This window comes from Lontra canadensis, unplaced genomic scaffold (genome assembly GCF_010015895.1).
Source record: "Lontra canadensis isolate GAN:19392208 unplaced genomic scaffold, GSC_riverotter_1.0 scaffold122, whole genome shotgun sequence".
Taxonomy (NCBI): Eukaryota; Metazoa; Chordata; class Mammalia; order Carnivora; family Mustelidae; genus Lontra; species Lontra canadensis.
Genome location: NW_022631116.1, coordinates 3,455,534 through 3,473,766, shown reverse-complemented (window position 1 = coordinate 3,473,766; position 18,233 = coordinate 3,455,534). Strand labels below are relative to the sequence as shown.

The following is an 18,233-nucleotide window of genomic DNA, read 5'->3' as shown; positions in this document are numbered from 1 at the left end:
ACCAGTAGGGGCACTGCCTGCCCACGGCTCCATCTCTGCCATGCACCCATATGGCTTCTCTCTCTCCATTCCTCCTCCCCCCTCCCTGTCCTTATCTTTCCCTTCCGTCTCCATGGCGACTCACCACCTCGCTCGCCTGCATCCCAGCCTCTGCCAGGGATTCTGGGCCTGGCTCCGTCCCTCCCTCCTCCAGAGCCCTGGTTCCCGCAGTCCTGTCTCCTCCCCCTGGGGTGAGTCCAGAGGCAGCCTCCTCTTTCCTGACTGTCACATCTATTTTCCAGCTCTGACGAGTCCGGGTCGGCTCCTCTGGGGAGACCATCCCCCACCCACCCACCCACCCTCCACCTGCCGCAGCTTGGCTGGACCCTCCAGGAGGAAAGCCATCCCTGCTGCCGCTGACCGGGTCTCTGCCTCGGGCCTCCTCTCTCTGCTTGCAGACCTCTCCCCACTCCCAGCACCCCCATGCCGAGGTCCGCCTTGTCAATCATCTCCTTTTGTCACCGGCTCGGCAAACAGGCAAGTCTTGGGGCCTGAGATCTGGGGGGGAGGGCAGGTGGGGGTGGGAAGGGGCCACCTGGGGACAAGGGATGGGTCTGAGGAAGGGGGATGGAGGCCACTGAGACCCAGGAGGAGAGAAATCTGGATTCTCTTCTAGACAACGTTTTATTCCAAACCCCCACCCCCCCAATTTTGTCTCCAAGGAGAGAAAACGGAGCTTCATGGGAAGCAGTCGCAACAGTTGGTAAGTGGCAGGGCCTGTCGGCAGGACTGCTCCAAGGCCTGCTCACTGTTCATGAGTCCAGGAACCCGGGCCTTGTGGTCACCAGACTCCTGAAGGCTGCCCCAGGGGAGGGCCCAAAGCTGGCCCTGACCGGCTGTGGAGGGAGGGACAGGGAGAATCCGGTGGGTACAGCTCGGAGACCAAATCCAGCTCTGAGAAGGAGTGCAAAAGGGATCTTATGAAAAACAGGGCCATCTGCCCCACCATTGGGAGGCTCCCACCCTCTCCTGATGGTCCTACGGTATGCAGGTGTCACTCCTGGGGGGGTCTGGCCTAAGCCAGTGACTCCCGCTGGGAGCCATTGCAGTGCAAGACTGTGGGAGAGGGGTTTGGGGGAGCATTTGTACCAGGCACCAGGCACCCTAACAGCCCCATGAGGCAGGGGCTGCTAACCTCTCCTCTTGGCGGGTTAGGAACCCAGGGCCCAGGATCAGTCGTGCAGAAGTTCGCCGTGGTGGGGGGGCAGGGTTAGGACTCCATCCCGGCTTCTCCTTGCCTGGAGCACTGATCCCATGTCTCCCCACTGCTCTGCTGTCCCCACTCTGGGGTCCCTGGCTCTGGGGTCCAAGTCAGTGAGGAACAGGAAGAATGTGGCCTCTCCGGGAGCACCCTGCACGCCCAAACTCCCGGCCCGTACTCCCTGCACCCCACCCTACCCCGCCCCCCGCCAGGCAGCTCCCAACAGTCTGCTCTGCCGCCCCACCCCACCCTAGGTCCCACACGCCCTTCCCCAAGTTGGAGCTGGGCCTGGGGTCCCGGCCTGCGACGCCCCAGGAGCTTCCTGCCTGCTCCATCTGCCTGGAGAGGCTGCGGGAACCCATCTCGCTGGACTGCGGCCATGACTTCTGCACGCGCTGCTTCAGCACACACCGTGTCCCCGGCTGCGAGCCGCCCTGCTGCCCAGAGTGCCGGAAAATCTGCAAGCAGAAGCGGGGCCTCCGGAGTCTGGGGGAGAAGATGAAGCTCCTGCCGCAGAGGCCTCTGCCCGCTGTGCTGCAGGTCGGGGGACCAGGCCTCGGTGCAGGGCGCAGGGCAGCCGGGGAGGAGGTGCGGCGTGGGGGGACCCAGCTGCAATCTCCCACGGACCCGGCGGCTTTGGCCCTATTCTCCGATATCAGGGTGGGGAACGGAGTCTGGGGTCTCACGGGCCCCGCCTGGCCGCTCAGGGAACCTTCCTTCTCCTGGCGCAGGAGACCTGTGCCGTGAGGGCCGAGCCGCTGCTGCTGGTGCGAATCAATGCCTCGGGGGGCCTCATCCTGAGGATGGGGGCCATCAACCGTTGCCTGAAGCACCCCCTGGCCAGGGACACCCCTGTCTGCCTCCTGGCTGTCCTAGGGGAGCAGCACTCAGGGAAGGCCTTCCTCCTCAACCACCTGCTCCGGGGTCTGCCCGGCCTGGTGAGGGCGGGGCTGGGGCAGGGGGCTGGTGCAGGGGGCTGGGGCAGGGGACTGGGGGAGGGGGCGGGTTTAGGAGGGGGTGCTCCCAGCCTGGCTTTGGGCAGGGAATGGGGGCCACATGGACCAACGGATGCTCTCTTTTCTGCCTTGCAGGAGTCAGGGGAGGGCGGCTGGCCAAGAGGAGGGGGGTCCCTGCAGGGATTCAGGTGGGGTACCAATAGCCTCACGAGGGGCGTATGGATGTGGAGTCACCCCTTCCTGCTGGGGAAGGAGGGGAGGAAGGTGAGGGCACGAGGGGCACAGGGGTTGAAGATTGTTGGGTGAGGGAGCGGGGTAGTGAAGAGGTTGGGGGGGACCAGGAGATCATAGACAAAGGGGAGGGGAATGGAGGAAGAAAGCTTTGGGGGCAGGGACAGGAAGACGGGGTGGGCAGAGCGCAGGGACGGGGGAGCGCGTGGAGGAGTGAGGCAGGCCTGAACCCTTGGCTCATCTTCCCCCTCCCCTGCCCCATGTGCAGGTGGCTGTGTTCCTGGTGGACACAGGGGACGCCATGAGCCCAGAGCTGAGCAGAGAAACCAGGACCAAGCTCTGTGCCCTCACCACGATGCTGAGCTCCTACCAGGTGAGGGCGCTGTGACCTGGTGTCCTGCCCCTTGGGCTTGGCTCCAGCTCCGCTCTCTCCAGGACTGGGACAGGACAGCCCCGGAGGCTGGTCTAGGGACTGCTCTGGATGCTTACCCTGATCTCCCAGACTTCTGTGTCTGCAGCCCCCCATCCCCGCACAGATTCTGGGGTTGCCCCTGCAAGGGAGAGATGCCCCCAGTCCGGAAGTTCAAAAAGGAAGTCAAAGGTACAGCAGGGGCAGCAGGATCATTCCCGGGGCCTGCCTTCCAGTCCCTGGTCCCTTAGGACCAGCCCAGGCCCTGCAGGCTGCAGAGGTCCCTAGGCAGGTGTCTCCCGGGTCCCAGCCCCACGGTCGGCCTGCGAGCTCCTTCCTCACCGGGGTCTTCCCAGTATCTCTTTGCCTTTGCAGACCCTCTTCCATCTTGTTCTCGGTTCCAGATCCTCAACACCTCCCCAGAGCTGAAGGATACAGACCTGGAATATTTGGAGGTGAGGAGGAAATCTGGTCCTGGGCTGCTGCTGCATCCCTGCCCCGACCATAAGGCCGGGGCCTGGACCAGCTGTCCTGGGGTGCTCTTCACTTCCGGCCTAGGAGTTCGTGACCCGGAGCTGGGCTGGGGTTGCTGGAGGGCAGAGGGTGAAGCACAAGAGCCTGGTTGGGAGAGGCACGAGAGTCCCAGAGCTGGGAGTGTGGGGGATGGGGAGGGTGTCAGGGTGGGGGTGGGGATGCGGGTCCCCCAGTGGGCCCAGAGGGGAGGGAGCCATAGTCCTCAGGGTGACCCCAGCCATGACCCTTGGTGCCTCATCCCCAGATGTTTGTCCATGTGGCCGAGGTGATGGGCAGGCATTATGGGATGGTGCCAATCCAGGTGAGACACCCATTTCTGAACTTGTCACCCCAGACCCTAACCACCCCCTCCCCCCGCCCACTGGCTGCTGGTGTCAGGACTCATTCTCTTCCAGCACCTAGATCTCTTAGTGCGTGACTCATCCCACTCCAACAAGGCCGGGCTGGGCTGCGTGGGTGACATCATCCAGGTGAGGGGTGCAGGAGGGGAAGGAAGGGGGACGGAAGAATGCGGCAGAAGGGGAGGGGCGGGGGGAGGAGGCCAAGAGCAGGAGCCTGGTCCCTAGCTCAGAGGTCTCCGCATCCGTCTCTCAGAAATCCTCTGGCAAGTACCCCAAGGTTCAGGAGCTGCTCCAAGGGAGGCGAGCCCGCTGTTACCTCCTGCCCACTCTGGGGCGGCAGTGGGCCAGCAAAGGCCACGGAAGCCCCGGCGGTGAGTGTCCCCGGGAGCCCTCCTCCAGGCCACCCCCTGGCCCCTGGCCCCAGCGAGCTTCTCCCTCCCTCTGACACCCTTTCTCCTCCCAAAGCCCGGTCCTGCCCAGCCCTGGGTGTCCTCAGCATGAGGAATCTCTTCCTCAGACACAGATGACGATTTGGGCCACCTCTGTGCCTACGTGGCGGATGTGCTGAGCGCAGCCCCCCAGCACGCCAAGAGCCGCTGCCAGGGCTACTGGAGCGAGGGCCGCCCGGTGGCCAGGGGGGACAGACGCCTGCTCACGGGGCAGCAGTTAGCTCAGGAAATCAAGGTGCGCCCCCCACTCCCCCACCATCCCCGCCCCAGGCCCCAGAGAGCCCGAGGACCCCCCTGCCCGCCCTGACCCCTCCCCTGATGTCCCCGCAGAACCTCTCCGGCTGGATGGGGAGGACCGGGCCCGGGTTTGCCTCCGCAGACGAGGTACAGGGGGCAGGGGTGGGGAGGGTGGAGAGTCTGGGGGGGGCGTCCCTGGGATGCAGCCTAGGGCAGGAGCGGGAGGAGGGAGGCAGCCTGGCTTTGCCGTGGACAGATGGCCGCCCAGCTGCACGACTTGAGGACAGTGGAAGCTGCCAAGAAGGAGTTCGAGGAGTACGTGCGGCAGCAGGTGAGCCGCGGCCCCCGCGCGGGAGGCCAGGCCCAGGGGCTACCGGGTGGGCGGTCAGCGCGCTTCCTGTCTCCCCGCTGTAGGACGTGGCCACCAAGCGCATTTTCTCCGCGCTCCGGGTGCTGCCCGACACCATGCGCAACCTCCTGGCCGCGCAGAAGGATGCCATCCTGGCCCGCCACGGGGCCGCCCTGCTGTGCAAGGGCAGAGAGCAGACCCTGGACGCCCTGGAGGCCGAGCTGCAGGCCGAGGCCAAGGTCTTCATGGACTCGTACACCATGCGCTTCTGTGGCCACCTGGCCGCCGTGGGGGGCGCCGTCGGGGCCGGGCTAATGGGCCTGGCGGGTGGCGTGGTGGGCGCGGGCATGGCCGCGGCTGCGCTGGCTGCCGAGGCCGGGATGGTGGCGGCTGGAGCCGCGGTGGGGGCCACGGGGGCCGCCGTGGTCGGGGGCGGCGTGGGCGCTGGCCTGGCTGCCACCGTGGGCTGCATGGAGAAGGAGGAGGACGACAGGGTGCAGGAAGGGGACCGAGAGCCCCTGCTGCAGGAAGAGTGAGGGCGCCCAGGAGGCCGAAGGGGGGGAGAGAGGCCCGGGGGGGGGGGGAGGGGGGGGGGGGAGGGGGGGGGTGGGGGGTGGTGCGGAGGGCCCACCCCGCCGTGTGCCGCACTGTCCCGTTGGAAAGCCCAGTGTCTGGGTGGCTGGCTGAGCTGGACAATCGAGGTGGCTCCAGGATCCCTGGAGAGCCCGCCCGGGCCCAGGAGGTGGTGTGTGGGGGCAAGGAATAGAGTACAGGACCTGTTTCTGGTGGCAGACCATCAACCTGCCGCGTTCCCAGGTCCGCTGGGCCCCAGTGTCTCCCACCAAGAGTGAGGCTCCACGCTCCCCCCTGGCTTATTCCCCCCTGATGACCCCGGACTGTAGGAAGGCTGAGAAGGTGCCCTTCTGGAAGTCTCCCCTGGGGAGAGAGGATTCAGCCCTTTACAGATGGGAGAAGTCCCAGGTGGAGTGACTTTGGTGCTCAGGCTCCGAGCACAAAGGAGGGGCTGGGGGGAGAAAGAGAAGGAGGGGCCACCGGGCAAAACCAAAGAATCCAGGTATGGTGGACAGGGGCCTGAACTCCAGAGTGGAGCTGCTTGATCTGACGACACTTCCCCAAGCTGTCCCAGGAGGATAATGGTGGCCTCCCCCCACCCTCTGCCTCCCCACGAAGGCTACCTGTGCACTTCGAATGGGGGTCCCTGCAGCCGTCCCCTCATGGTTGTGTCCTTTGTCGAGCCTGCTCAGACAGCAGAGTGCCCAGGTTCTTTCTGGAATGCCATCCACGCCATGCGTTAGATGCCAAAGAAAAACACCAGTTGTTGCACTCTGAGCTAAACCAGGCAGCGCTCCCGTCTGAAGTCCCATAAGGGACAGCAAAGGGAACACTTTCCACCCTGGACAAGAGCACGCCCTCTTTCCCAAACCCGTGTCTGCAGGAGACCTGGGTGCAGCCCCCCACAGGAACCCAGAGGGCCCAGCGCCCTTCCATGGGACAGGGAAGTCCTGCTGGAAGACTTCTAGGCTATTACCCTGTAAAGTATTCGTGGGTGCGTTATATGAAAAATAAAATGTGTTTGCTTGAGCCTCAGCTTCCCAGTAAATTATTGACACAGGACTTGAATTTAGCCTCCAGAGGGCTTTGGGGCACAGGGGTCGGGGAGGTAAATAAAGGTGCTCCACTGTGGGGACGTGTGGCCAGGAAGACGGAGGCTAAAATTCAAAAGACTGGGAGCTGAACATTCAAAGCCCCACATGGGGGTTGTGGGAGGGCTCAGGTCAAAGGCCAAGGGCACAGCGATCTTCCACTAGGACTAGGAGGTCCTGCTCCCCTCGTCTCTCCTGCTGCAGATGACCCTGCAAACAGACTGTCACCTGAAATCTATCCTGGCAGGAGCGAGTGGGGGCATAGCTGGGGTTGTCCTTGCTAAAGCCTTGGAGGAAGGAGGAGCCCAGGCCCACCTCTGCGGGGCTCAGCCAGCCAGGCGTTCACCTGCTGCTTCTCCTCTGCCTCAGTTCCCCATCTCAGAATTAGAGCAGGGCCACTGTGTCCAAACCCTGCCTTTTCCCGATGCAAACCCCGAGAGGGGAGTCAGCTAATGCTCCCCACCTGGCCTGAGGCGGAAGCCAGGGAGCTCCAAACTCCCAAGCACGCAGCTGGTGTCCCCCACACACGTCAGAAGAGAGATGTTTCTTTTAAGGTCAGACGTGCTGAAATCAAGATGCTCTTTTTTGGTGATTTCTCCCCCTACTTCTCCCGTTCAGCTCTGGGAAACAGTGTTGTGGGGACTGAGGCAGAAGGACATGGTCTGGGACACATGGCCCAGCAGGAGAAGCTTCAGTTAGGAAACTGGGGACAAAATAATGACACAAAGAAATCCCAAGGCCCGGGTTGGGGACAGGTGGGTGAAGACAGAGTTCTGAGGGTGATTCTAACTTCTGCGGAAAGAGCCAGAGGTAGGGGTAGGGTCCAGACTTTGTCCGGTGTATGCCGAGAAAGGTTTCCTGGATTGGTCCCCTCCATCATGTGGTGGGCCCATGAGCTACAAACCCCCCCAGACTTTGGCGCTGCCAGTCTTAGACCTTTGTGGGGGCCTCCAAAGAGTCCCTGAGGGAGGGTTTTGTCTAGCTAGACTCCCACCTAACAGCGCTGGAAGGAGCTGCCCTGGGCTACTTCACCCTGATCTTTGAATGGAAGTCAGCTGTCAGCCAAGTTGGGGAAGGGCTCGGCAGAAGCGAGATGAGTCACGTTATGTAGTATTTGTCTTGTGCCTTTTAGTTTCAAAGCGTCTTCCTAAACCTCACCTTCCTTAAGTCTTGAAACCATTTCATACCGCCCATAGCGTACCCATTCCTACGGAAGCTCAAAGACATGGCCACTCAGACGTAAGCCAAGACTTGAACCCAAGGCTTCTGAGGTCCGGTTCCTTGCTTAGGTGAGCCCTCACCCCACAGGTCTCTCCGGACTCCATGACCAGGCCACTGGGTCCCAAACCCAATTAGGGGGCTTCCTGGGTTTCCAACATCTGTTCTGGAATTCACAAGAGCCCACATGACTCTGTGCTCAAGGTCCTGATGGGGTACTAAAGCCTGGCTGATTTCTATGACCTGTTGAAAGTCACGGACACCAAGATTCTCAGGTGAAAAGTTTCTGGGTTAGAGATCTGGGGATTTGGCTCGAAGTTCCTGCTTTGGAGGCCAGTCCCAATGTTGGAGATGGCCTTTTTAAATCCTGCTGCGGACTGAACACCACCCCCATTCTATTCATATGTCAAAATCCTAATCCACCATGTAATGGTATTAGGAGGTGGGACATTTGGGAGGCAATGGGGTCATGAGGCTGGAGCCCTCACAAATGGAATTAGTGCCCTTGGAGAAGAGTCCCAGAGAGATCACTAGTCCCTCAGCACCAGGTGGTAGCCAGCCATCTATGAACCAGGAAGTAGGCTCTCACCGGCCACCACACCAAATCTGCTGGCCTCATGAGGTTGAACTTCTGAACCTCCAGAACAGTGTGATATAAATATTTGTTGTCTGCAAGCTAGCTGGTCTTTGGGGTTTTGTTGTAGTAGCCTCTTGATGGCGTGGAGCGGGAGTGCCTAGTTCCCTGGACTTGCGCTAAACCATGCCCTGGGCAAGGAAGAAACTTCTCCTGCATTAAGGGAATGAGATACATGGGTTTATGTATTACTGTATCAGAGCCTATCCTAACCCTAATTCACGTGGAAATTTGCTCCTTGAAATGGGGTAAAAACCTGAAATATCGTGGGCTGGTGGTGGGCGGTGAGGAAACACACGGCTGGCTCCATTTTATGTCCATGTTATGTAACACAGAAGGCAGACTCTTGCACTGTTGAGGAAAACACTTTTGATTCTTTTTTTTTTTAAACATATAATGTATTATTTGCTTCAGGGGTTCAGGTCTGTGAGTCATCAGGCTTACAAAATTCACAGCACTCCCCATAGGACATACCCTCCCCAACATCCATAACCCAGCCACCCTACTCCTCCCCCTCCGACCTGCAACCCTCAGTTTGTTTCCTGAGATTAAGACTCTCTTACGGTTTGTCTCCCTCTTGATCCCTTCTTGTTTCATTTTTTCCCTCCCTACCCCCCTACTCCCTACCCCTACTCCCTCCTTATCCCTACTCCCACCATGACTCTGAAATTCCTCATATCAGAGAGATCATATGATAATTGTCTTTCCCCTGATTGACTTATTTTGCTTAGTGTAATACCCTCTAGTTCCATCCACGTCATGGCAAATGGCAAGATTTCTGGGTTTCTTTGATGGCTGCATAGTATTCCATTGTATTTATACACCACATCTTCTTTATCCATTTATCTATTGATGGACATCTAGATTCTTTCCATAGTTTGGCTGTTGTAGACATTGCTGCTATAAACATTCAGGTGCATGTGCCCCTTTGGATCACTACATTTGTGTCTTTAGGGTAAATACCTGGTAGTGCGGTTGCTGGGTCATAGGGTAGCCCTATTTTCAACTTTTTGAGGAACCTCCATACCACTGTTTTCCAGAGTGGCTGTGCCAGCTTGCATTCCCACCAACACTGTAGGAGGGTCCCCCTTTCTCCACATCCTCACCAACTTCTGCCATTTTCTAACTTGTTAATTATAGCCACTCTGACTGGTGTGAGGTGGTATCTCACAGTGGTTTTGATTTGTATTTCCCTGATGCTGAGTGATGTTGAGCATTTTTCATGTGTCTGTTGGCCATTTGGATGTCTGCATTGCAGAAATGTCTTTTCTTGTCCTCTGCCCATTTCTTGATTGGATTATTTGTTCTTTGGGTGTTGAGTTTGATAAGTTTCTGTATAGATTTTGGATACTAGCCCATTACAGATAAAGGCATTCAGATATGTCATTTGCAAATATCTTCTCCCATTCTTTGGAATTGTTGGTTTTGTTGACTGTTTCCTTTGCTGTCCAAAAGCTTTTGATCTTGATGAAGTCCCAATAGTTCATTTTTGCCCTTGCTTCGCTTGCCTTTGGCGATGTTTCTAGGAAGAAGTTGCTGTGGCTGAGGTCGAAGAGGTTGCTGCCTGTGTCCTCCTCAAGGATTTTGATGGATTCCTGTCTCACATTGAGGTCTTTCATCCATTTTGAGTCTATTTTTGTGTGTGGTATAAGGAAATGGTCCAGTTTCATTCTTCTACATGTGGCAGTCCAGTTTTCCCAACACTGTTTGTTGAAGAGACTGTCTTTTTTTTCCATTGAACATTCTTTCCTCCTTTGTCAAAGATTAGTTGACCATAGAGTTGAGGGTCCATTTCTGGGCTCTCTATTCTGTTCCATTTATCTATGTGCCAGTACTATACTGTCTTGGTGATTACAGACTTGTCATAGAGCTTGAAGTCTGGAATTGTGATGGCGCCAACTTTGGTTTTCTTTTTCAACATTCCTCTGGCTATTCAGGGTCTTTTCTGGTTCCGTACAAATTTTAGTATTATTTGTTCCAGCTCTGTGAAAAAAGTTGATGGTATTTTGTTAAGGATTGCTTTGAATGTGTCGATTGCTCTAGGTAGCATAGACATTTTCACAATATTTGTTCTTCCAATCCATGAGCATGGAACATTTTAAAAAAGATTTATTTATTTATTTATTTATTTTACAGAGAGAGAGAGAGATAGATCACAAGTAGGCAGAGAGGCAGGCAGAGGAGGAGGGGGAAGTAGGTTCCCTGCTGAGCAGAGTGCCCAACGTGGGGCATGATCCCAGGACCCTGAGATCATGACCTGAGCTGAAGGCAGAGGCTTAAACACTGAGCCACCCAAGCACCCAGCATGGAACATTTTTCATTTCTTTGTGTCTTCCTCAGTTTCTTTCATGAGTGTTCTGAAGTTTGCCATGTATAGATCCCTTACCTCTTTGGTTAGGTTTTTTCCTAGGTATCTTATGGTTTTGGGTGCAATTGTAAATGGGATTGACTCCTTAATTTCTCTTTCTTCTGTCTTGCTGTTGGTGTGTAGAAATGCAATTGATTTCTGGGCATTGATTTTATATCCTGACACCTTACTGAATTCCTGTATGAGTTCTAGCAACTTTGGAGTGGAATATTTTGGGTTTTCCACATAAAGTATTATATCATCTGCAAAGAGTGAGAGTTTGACTTCTTCTTTGCCGATTCAGATCCCTTTTATTTCTTTTTGTTATCTGATTGCTGAGGCTAGGACTTCTAGTACTATGTTGAATAGCAGTGGTGATAATGGACATCCCTGCCGTGTCTGACCTTAGCAGAAAAGTTCTCAGTTTTTCTCCATAAAGAATGATATTCACTGTGGGTTTTTCACAGATGGCTTTGATCATATTGAGGTATGTACCATCTATCCCTACACTGTGAAGTTTTGACCAAGAAAGAATGCTGTACTTTGTCAAATGCTTTTTCAGCATCTACTGAGAGTATCATACAGTTCTTGTTCTTTCTTTTATTAATGTATTGTATCACATTGATTGATTTGCAAATGTTGAACCAACCTTGCAACCCAGGAATAAATCCCAGTTGGTCATGGTGAATAATCCCTTTAATGTACTGTTGGATCCTATTGACTAGTATTGTGGTGAGAATTTTTGCATCCATGTTCATCGAGAATATTGGTCTGTAATTCTCCTTTTTGATGGGGACCTTTTGTCTGGTTTTGGGATCAAGGTAATGCTGGCCTCATAAAAATTAGTTTGGAAGTTTTCCTTCCATTTCTATTTTTTGGAACAGTTTCAGGAGAATAGGTATTAATTTCTTTTTTAAATGTTTGGCAGAATTCCCCTGGAAAGCCATCTGGCCTTGGGCTCTTGTTTTTTGGGAGATTTTTGATGACTGTTTCAATCCCTTAATGGTTATGGGTCTGTTCAGGTTTTCTCTTTCTTCCTGGTTCAATTTTGGTAGTTTTTATGTCTCTAGGAATGCATCCATTTCTTCCAGATTGTCAAATTTGCTGGTGTATAGTTGCTTATAATATGTTCTTATAATTGTTTGTATTTCTTTGGTGTTGGATGTGTTCTCTCCTATTTCATTCATGATTTTATTCATTTGGGTCCTTTCTCTTTAGTTTTTGATAAGTCTGGCTAAGGGTTTATCAATCTTATTTATTCTTTCAAAGAACCAGCTCCTAGATTCATTGATTTGTTCTACTGTTCTTTTGGGTTTTAGTTCATTGATTTCTGCTATGATCTTCATTATGTCTCTTCTCCCACTGGGCTTAGGCTTTATTTGCTTTTCTCTCTTCAGCTCCTTTAGGTGTAGGTTTAGGTAGTATACTTGAGACCTTTCTTGTTTCTTGAGAAAGACTTGTATTGCTATATACTTTCCTCTCATGACTGCCTTTGCCATGTCCCAAAGATTTTGAACAGTTGTGTTTTCATTTTCTTTTGTTTCCATGAATTTTTAAAATTCTTCTTTAATTTCCTGGTTGACCCATTCATTCTTTAGTAGGATGCTCTTTAGCCACCATGTATTTGAGTTCTTTCCAATTTTCCTTTTGTGGTTGAGTTCTAGTTTCAAAACAGTGTGGTCTGAAAATATGCAGGGAATGATCCCAATCTTTTGGTACCAGTTGAGACCTGATTTGTGACCCAGGATGTGATCTATCCTGGAGAATGTTCCATGTGTACTAGAGGTTAATATGTATTTTGTTGCTTTGGGATGGAATGTTCTAAATATATCTGTGAAGTCCATCTGGTCCAGTATGTCATTTAAAGCCTTTATTTCCTTGTTGATCTTTTACTTAGATGATCTGTCCAGGTGTTAAAGTCCCCTACTATTATTGCATTATTGTCAGTGTGTTTCTTTGATTTTGTTATTAATTGTTTTATATAATTGGCTGCTCCCATGTTAGGGGCATAGATATTAAAAATTGTTAGATCTTGTTGGACAGACCCTTTAAGTATGATACAGTGTCCTTCCTCATCTCTTATTACAGTCTTTGGCTTAAAATCTAATTTATCTGATATAAGGATTGCCAGCCCAGCTTTCTTTTGATGTCCATTAGCATGGTAAATTGTTTTCCACCCCTCCCCCCCATTTTAAATCTGGAGGTGTCTTTGGGTCTAAAATGAATTTCTTGCAAACAGTATATCAGTGAGTCTTGGTTTTTAATCCATTCTGATACCCTGTGTCTTTTGATTAGGGCATTTAGCCCATTTACATTCAGGGTAACTATTGAAAGATATGAATTGAGTGCCATTGTATGGCCTGTAAGGTGAATGTTATTGAATATTGTCTCTGTTCCTTTCTGGTCTATTATTTCCAGGCTCTCTCTTTGCTTAGAGGACCCCTTTCAATATTTTCTGTAGGGCAAATTCTTTTAGTTTTTTGTTGTCCTGGAAGCTTTTTATCTCTCCTTGTATTTTCAATGACAGCCTGCCTACCTGGATATAGTAGGCTGCATATTTTTCTCGTTTAGTGCTCTGAATATATCATGCCAGTCCCTTCTGGCCTGCCAGGTCTCTGTGCATAGGTCTGCTGCCAGTCTAATATTTCTACTGTTGTATGTTACTGACCTCTTGTCCCGAGCTGCTTTCAGGATTTTCTCTTTGTCACTGAGACTTATAAGTTTTACTATTAGATGACAGGTTGTGGACCCATTTTTATTGATTTTGAGAGAGTTTCTCTGTACCTCCTGGATTTTGATGCTTGTTCCCATTGCCAAATTAGGGAAATTCTCTGCTATAATTTGCTCCAATATACCTTCTGCCCCTCTCTCTCTTTCTTCTTCTTGTGGGATCCCAGTTATTCTAATATTGTTTCATCTTATGGTGTCACTTATATTTCAAATTCTCCCCATGGTCCAATAGTTGTTTGTCTCTCTTTTGCTGAGCTTCTTTCTTTTCATTATTTGGTCTTCTCTGTCACTAATTCTCTCTTCTGTCTCATTTATCCCAGCAGTAAGAGCCTCCATTTTTAATTCCACCTCATCAATAGCTTTTTAAAATTTCAACTTCATTAGATTTTAGTTCTTTTATTTCTCCAGAAAGGGTTTTTATTTTTCCAGAAAGGGACTCTTTAGTATCTTCCATGCTTTTTTTGAGCCCAGCCAGCACCTTGATAATCATCATTCTGAACTCCAGTTCTGACATATTACTACTGTCTGTATTGATTAGGTCCCTAGCCGTTGGTACTGCCACTTTTTCTTTCTTTCTTTCTTTCTTTCTTTCTTTCTTTCTTTCTTTCTTTCTTTCTTTTTTGTGGTGAATTTTTACACCTTGTAATTTTATCCAGATAAGAATAGATTAATGAGAGAACAAAATAATAAAAGGTAGCAACGACCACAGAAAAATATACACTAACCAAATCAGAAGAGACCAGAAACCAGGGGACAGGGGAAGAAGAAAGGAGGAAAAAAAGAAAATAGAACAGAGCCATACACTTGATTTTGGGTGTATTTTGGTCTGTTAGAAGAAACTGCCTCCCAAAATTAAAAAAAAAAAGAAAAACATATATATAGTATATGTATAGTATATATATACTATATAGACTATATATGTGTATATGTATATGTGTGTGTGTGTGTGTAAGAAAAACATATATATACCAAAATAAGGGTGAACATGATGAAGGGATAGAATATGACTGTAAAGGTGAAAATTTAAAAAGATTCTAAAAAAGGAATTGATAAGATAAGAAGTTGGTTGAAAAAAGAGAAAAAAAAGAAGAAAAAAGAGGAAAGAATGTGAACAGGCTGGAAACTAGAACAAAGTCATGTGTTAGATTTAGGGTATATTTTGATTAGAAGAAACTGTATCCTACAATTTTAAAGGAAGAAAAACCTATATGTATACAAAAAAATAAGGTTTAATACAATAAAGGGACAGAATAGGACTATAACAATGAAAATTTAAAAAGATTTTTAAAAAGGTAGTGATAAGATAAAAGTTTTTAAAAACTAGAAAAGAGGAAAATTTTTAAAAAATAAAATAAGAGGGGCGCCTGGGTGGCTCAGTGGGTTAAGTCTCTGCCTTTGGCTCAGGTCATGATCTCATGGTCCTGGGATGGAGCTCTGCATCAGGGCTTTATTCTCCCTCTTCCTCTGCCTGCCTCTCTGCCTACTTGTGATCTCTCTCTGTCAAATAAATAAGATCTTTTAAAAAATAGAATAAGAAAAAATGAAATTTAAAAATTTTAACTTTGAAAGACTGAAGAATCGTGAGAAAAAAGCCATGAATTCTATGTGTTGCTTTCCCCTAGCTCTGGAGTCCCACAGTTCTCATTGATCAGTGAACTTGGTCTTGGTTGGATCTTCTTGCTGATCTTCTGGGGGAGGGGTCCATTGCCGTGATTCTCAAATGTCTTTGCCCAAGGTGGAATTGCCCCGCCCTTGCCAGGGGTCAGGCTAAGGAATCTACTTGGGTTCACTCTTGGAGCTTTTGTTCCCTGAATGCTTTCTGTAGACCTCTGGAGGACGGAATGAAAATGGCGGCCTCCCAGTCTCCGGCCCAGAGGATCTGAGAGCGTGGGGCCCCACTCTTCAGTGCACCCTTGGAGAAAAGCTGTCAATCCCTCCCATCTCCCTGGTCTCCACTGCACTCTGAGCTCACCTGGCCTGTGACTGAGCATTTCTACCTCTGGCGCACACACCCCATTTGGAGTTTCCAAACCCAGCAGATTCCTACAGCACACTCTTCCTGAGGAAGAAGTAGGGGGTCTCTCCAGATCTGCCACTTGTGGAGTCCCTGCCGGGAGAGTAGTGGCCCAATTGCACCTCAGGCACAGTTTAAGGTAACCCTGAGCTGAGAGCTTACTCCTCAGCTCCGTCTCTGCTGCAGGCTTCCCCGCTTTTATACCTGGGGCTCTGCCATACTCAGATATCCCCAGTCTTCCTGTGACCCCGTGGGTCCTGAGACCACACTGTCCCCACAAGGGCTCCACCCCCCGCCTAGCCTCTGGAGAGACTTCCCTCAGTGGAACAGGCTTCTAAAAGTTTTGATTTTGTGCCATGGTGCTCTACTGCTTGCCGGGAGCCAGCCCCTCCCCTTGCGGTCTATCTTCCCGATTGTTGCCTTGGATTCACTTCTCTGCACGTCCTACCTTCCAGAAAGTGGTCAATTTTCTGTTCCTAGAATTGCTGCTCTTCTTCTCTTCGATCTCCTTGTGCACTTGCTAGACTCAACTCCACTCCTCCTCCTTCAACCCCATGGTGGCAGTCCAGCTGGGGAGTGATAGCATAAAAACAGTTTTTTTTTTAAGATTTTATTTATTTATTTGGGAGAGAGAGAGCACAGAGGAAGAGGGAGAGGGAGAAGCAGACTACCCTCCAAGTAGGGAGCCTGATGTGGGGCTCAATCCCAGGACCCTGGGATCATGACCTGAGCTAAAGGCAGATGACCAAATGACTGAGCCTCCCCAGGGGTCCATGAGGAAAACATTTTTTAAAAATAAAATCTGTAACCCAGAAAACCTTCCCTACTAATGTTGAAAGGAATAGTTTTATTACTGAATAAGAGTTAACTCAGAGGGGCACCTGGGTGACTCAGTGGGTTAAGCCTCTGCCTTTGGCTCAGGTCCTGATCTCAGGGTCATGGGATCGGGAGCCCCACATCGGGCTCTTTGCTCAGTGGGGAGCCTGCTTCCCACCCCCCCTGCCTGCCTCTCTGCCTACTTGTGATCTCTCTCTGTCAAGTAAATAAATAAAATCATTTTTAAAAAGAATTAACTCAGATGGGGCTCTGTCAAGGTCACCTGTTAGTTAACTCATAAAATTATTAAGACAGAAAAGAAATCCCACTACTTTCATGTAGCCAAGCAGATACTACTGACCCTCTGTGCATATTCTCAATTATGAGCACTTGTCAGGCGAGAGGACTCATCAGTCCCACTCACTGCACGTGCTTTCAAATTCATTCGGCATTAATTGGGTGAATGATCACTCTGGGGACATTGGGGTGGCCATCTGTGCTAGTTAATGGCCTCTTTCTGAAGGAAAAATGAAAATTCTTGTACCTCTATGATGAGTAGATAGTCAGGGTGCCTCGGCTGGATTCCCATGGTGACAAGGAGATGGGGCACCGTCTTCCTTGATGTTGACATTGAAAAGACAAGGCTCCCAGGCCCTGCTAAAAAATCTTCCTGGGTTTTAATTCTGGTAAGAGGTTTATTTAACCTTTAATAAGATTTGCATGCATATCAAAAGGACAAATACAAATACAAGTTTGATTGAGGAAAGGTTCTAAGAAGAGGAGGGGAAGAAAAGATCTCTTTCCTTTTGGAAAGGAAATTCAATCTTTTATTCACCCTTGCAATTTTCCCCTTTTGTCACTATTTTAACATAACACTATAATTTCCGATGATCTCAATTGCTGCTTCTACCCTTCTCTTTCTCTTGGCATTTTGCAGTCATTGAAATAATCAGTGATTCTGTGGTAAACTGCAAAGCAAATTATCAGTATTATCAGAATCATACTGGGATGAATTAGAAAATTTAGTACAATATGGACTTGCAGAAAAAGTCATCAGATATGTATACAAAAAATGGTCATATTTATTTAAAGCAAATTCTTGATTATGTAAGGGAGGAAAAAATATCTTTTCCTTTCACTTGTTAAAAATAGGACTATAGGTGCACCTGGGTGGCTCAGTTGGTTAAGGGTCTGACTCTTGATTTTGGCTGAGGTCTTGATCTCAGGGTCATGAGATCGAGGCCTGCATTGGACCCCACGATGAGTGTGGAGTCTGCTTAAGATTCTCTCTCCCTCTGTCTGCCCCCCGCCCAGGTTGCACACACTGTCTCTCCCTCTCTCTAAAAACAAGAACATTAACAACAACAACAAAAAACATTAAAAACAAGACAACAGGTGCAAAATGGAGTTGCTTATGCTAAGCCCATGTTACCAAACTGAAACTTAATTAGAATTTCAGCTCTTCTAGAAATTGAACCTTAAACCATTCAGGAATTACTTGATCGGTAACTAGTTAGGCCATCTGCCCCTTGGCAATCCCCTAAAGGAAAATGACCTTCCAATAACAACCTGCTTTTCTGCCTGGTATAACTTCCTTGTTCCTGCTTCCTTCTGCCTATAAAAGTCTTGTGTTTCATACAGCTCCTTGGAGCTCCTTCTGTCTGCTAGATTGGATGCCGCTCAATTTATGAATCTTCAAATAAAGCCAATTAGATCTTAAAAATTTAGTCAGTTGAATTTTTTTTAAATGTCCTTTTCTAAATTCTTGGCTAGGGCCCTGATAGCAAAAGACAGATTAATAAGAGAAACGCATACAAATTTATTTAATATAAGTTTCATGTGGCATGAGAGTCTTCACAAGGAAATGAAGACTGGAGGGAGTGGTTATGCCTGAGTGTTTTTAATGTTAGGTTTGATGAACAGTGGAAAGTTCTGGAAAAGTATGATAGAATGGGAAACTAAGGAAGGCCTGTTCATTCCGGTTCCTCTCCCTCTCCCTTTCCCTTCATCTTCGTAAGGGTGCTCCTTTCCTTTGGGTATAAGGAGGGTGCCTCTCACATGAGA

The 18,233-nt window shown here is 50.2% G+C and overlaps 1 protein-coding gene across 2 annotated transcripts; it reads left to right on the top strand.

The window, feature by feature from the left end:
• The first annotated feature begins 240 nt into the window (after positions 1 to 240).
• Positions 241 to 5,314, top strand: RNF112 (ring finger protein 112). 2 transcript variants are annotated; one of them, XM_032841317.1, is made up of 14 exons: positions 241 to 516; positions 702 to 742; positions 1,495 to 1,780; positions 1,972 to 2,178; positions 2,332 to 2,460; positions 2,696 to 2,800; positions 3,241 to 3,291; positions 3,615 to 3,671; positions 3,766 to 3,840; positions 3,965 to 4,082; positions 4,229 to 4,395; positions 4,491 to 4,544; positions 4,654 to 4,728; positions 4,812 to 5,314. In XM_032841317.1, exons 1-14 carry the CDS (start codon positions 463 to 465, stop codon positions 5,280 to 5,282), a joined length of 1,890 nt encoding a protein of 629 aa, XP_032697208.1. In that variant the 5' UTR covers positions 241 to 462; the 3' UTR covers positions 5,283 to 5,314. The 2 variants fall into 2 exon arrangements, with proteins under 2 accessions (XP_032697208.1, XP_032697210.1); XM_032841319.1 differs by lacking the exon at positions 1,972 to 2,178.
• The last annotated feature ends 12,919 nt before the right edge of the window (positions 5,315 to 18,233 follow it).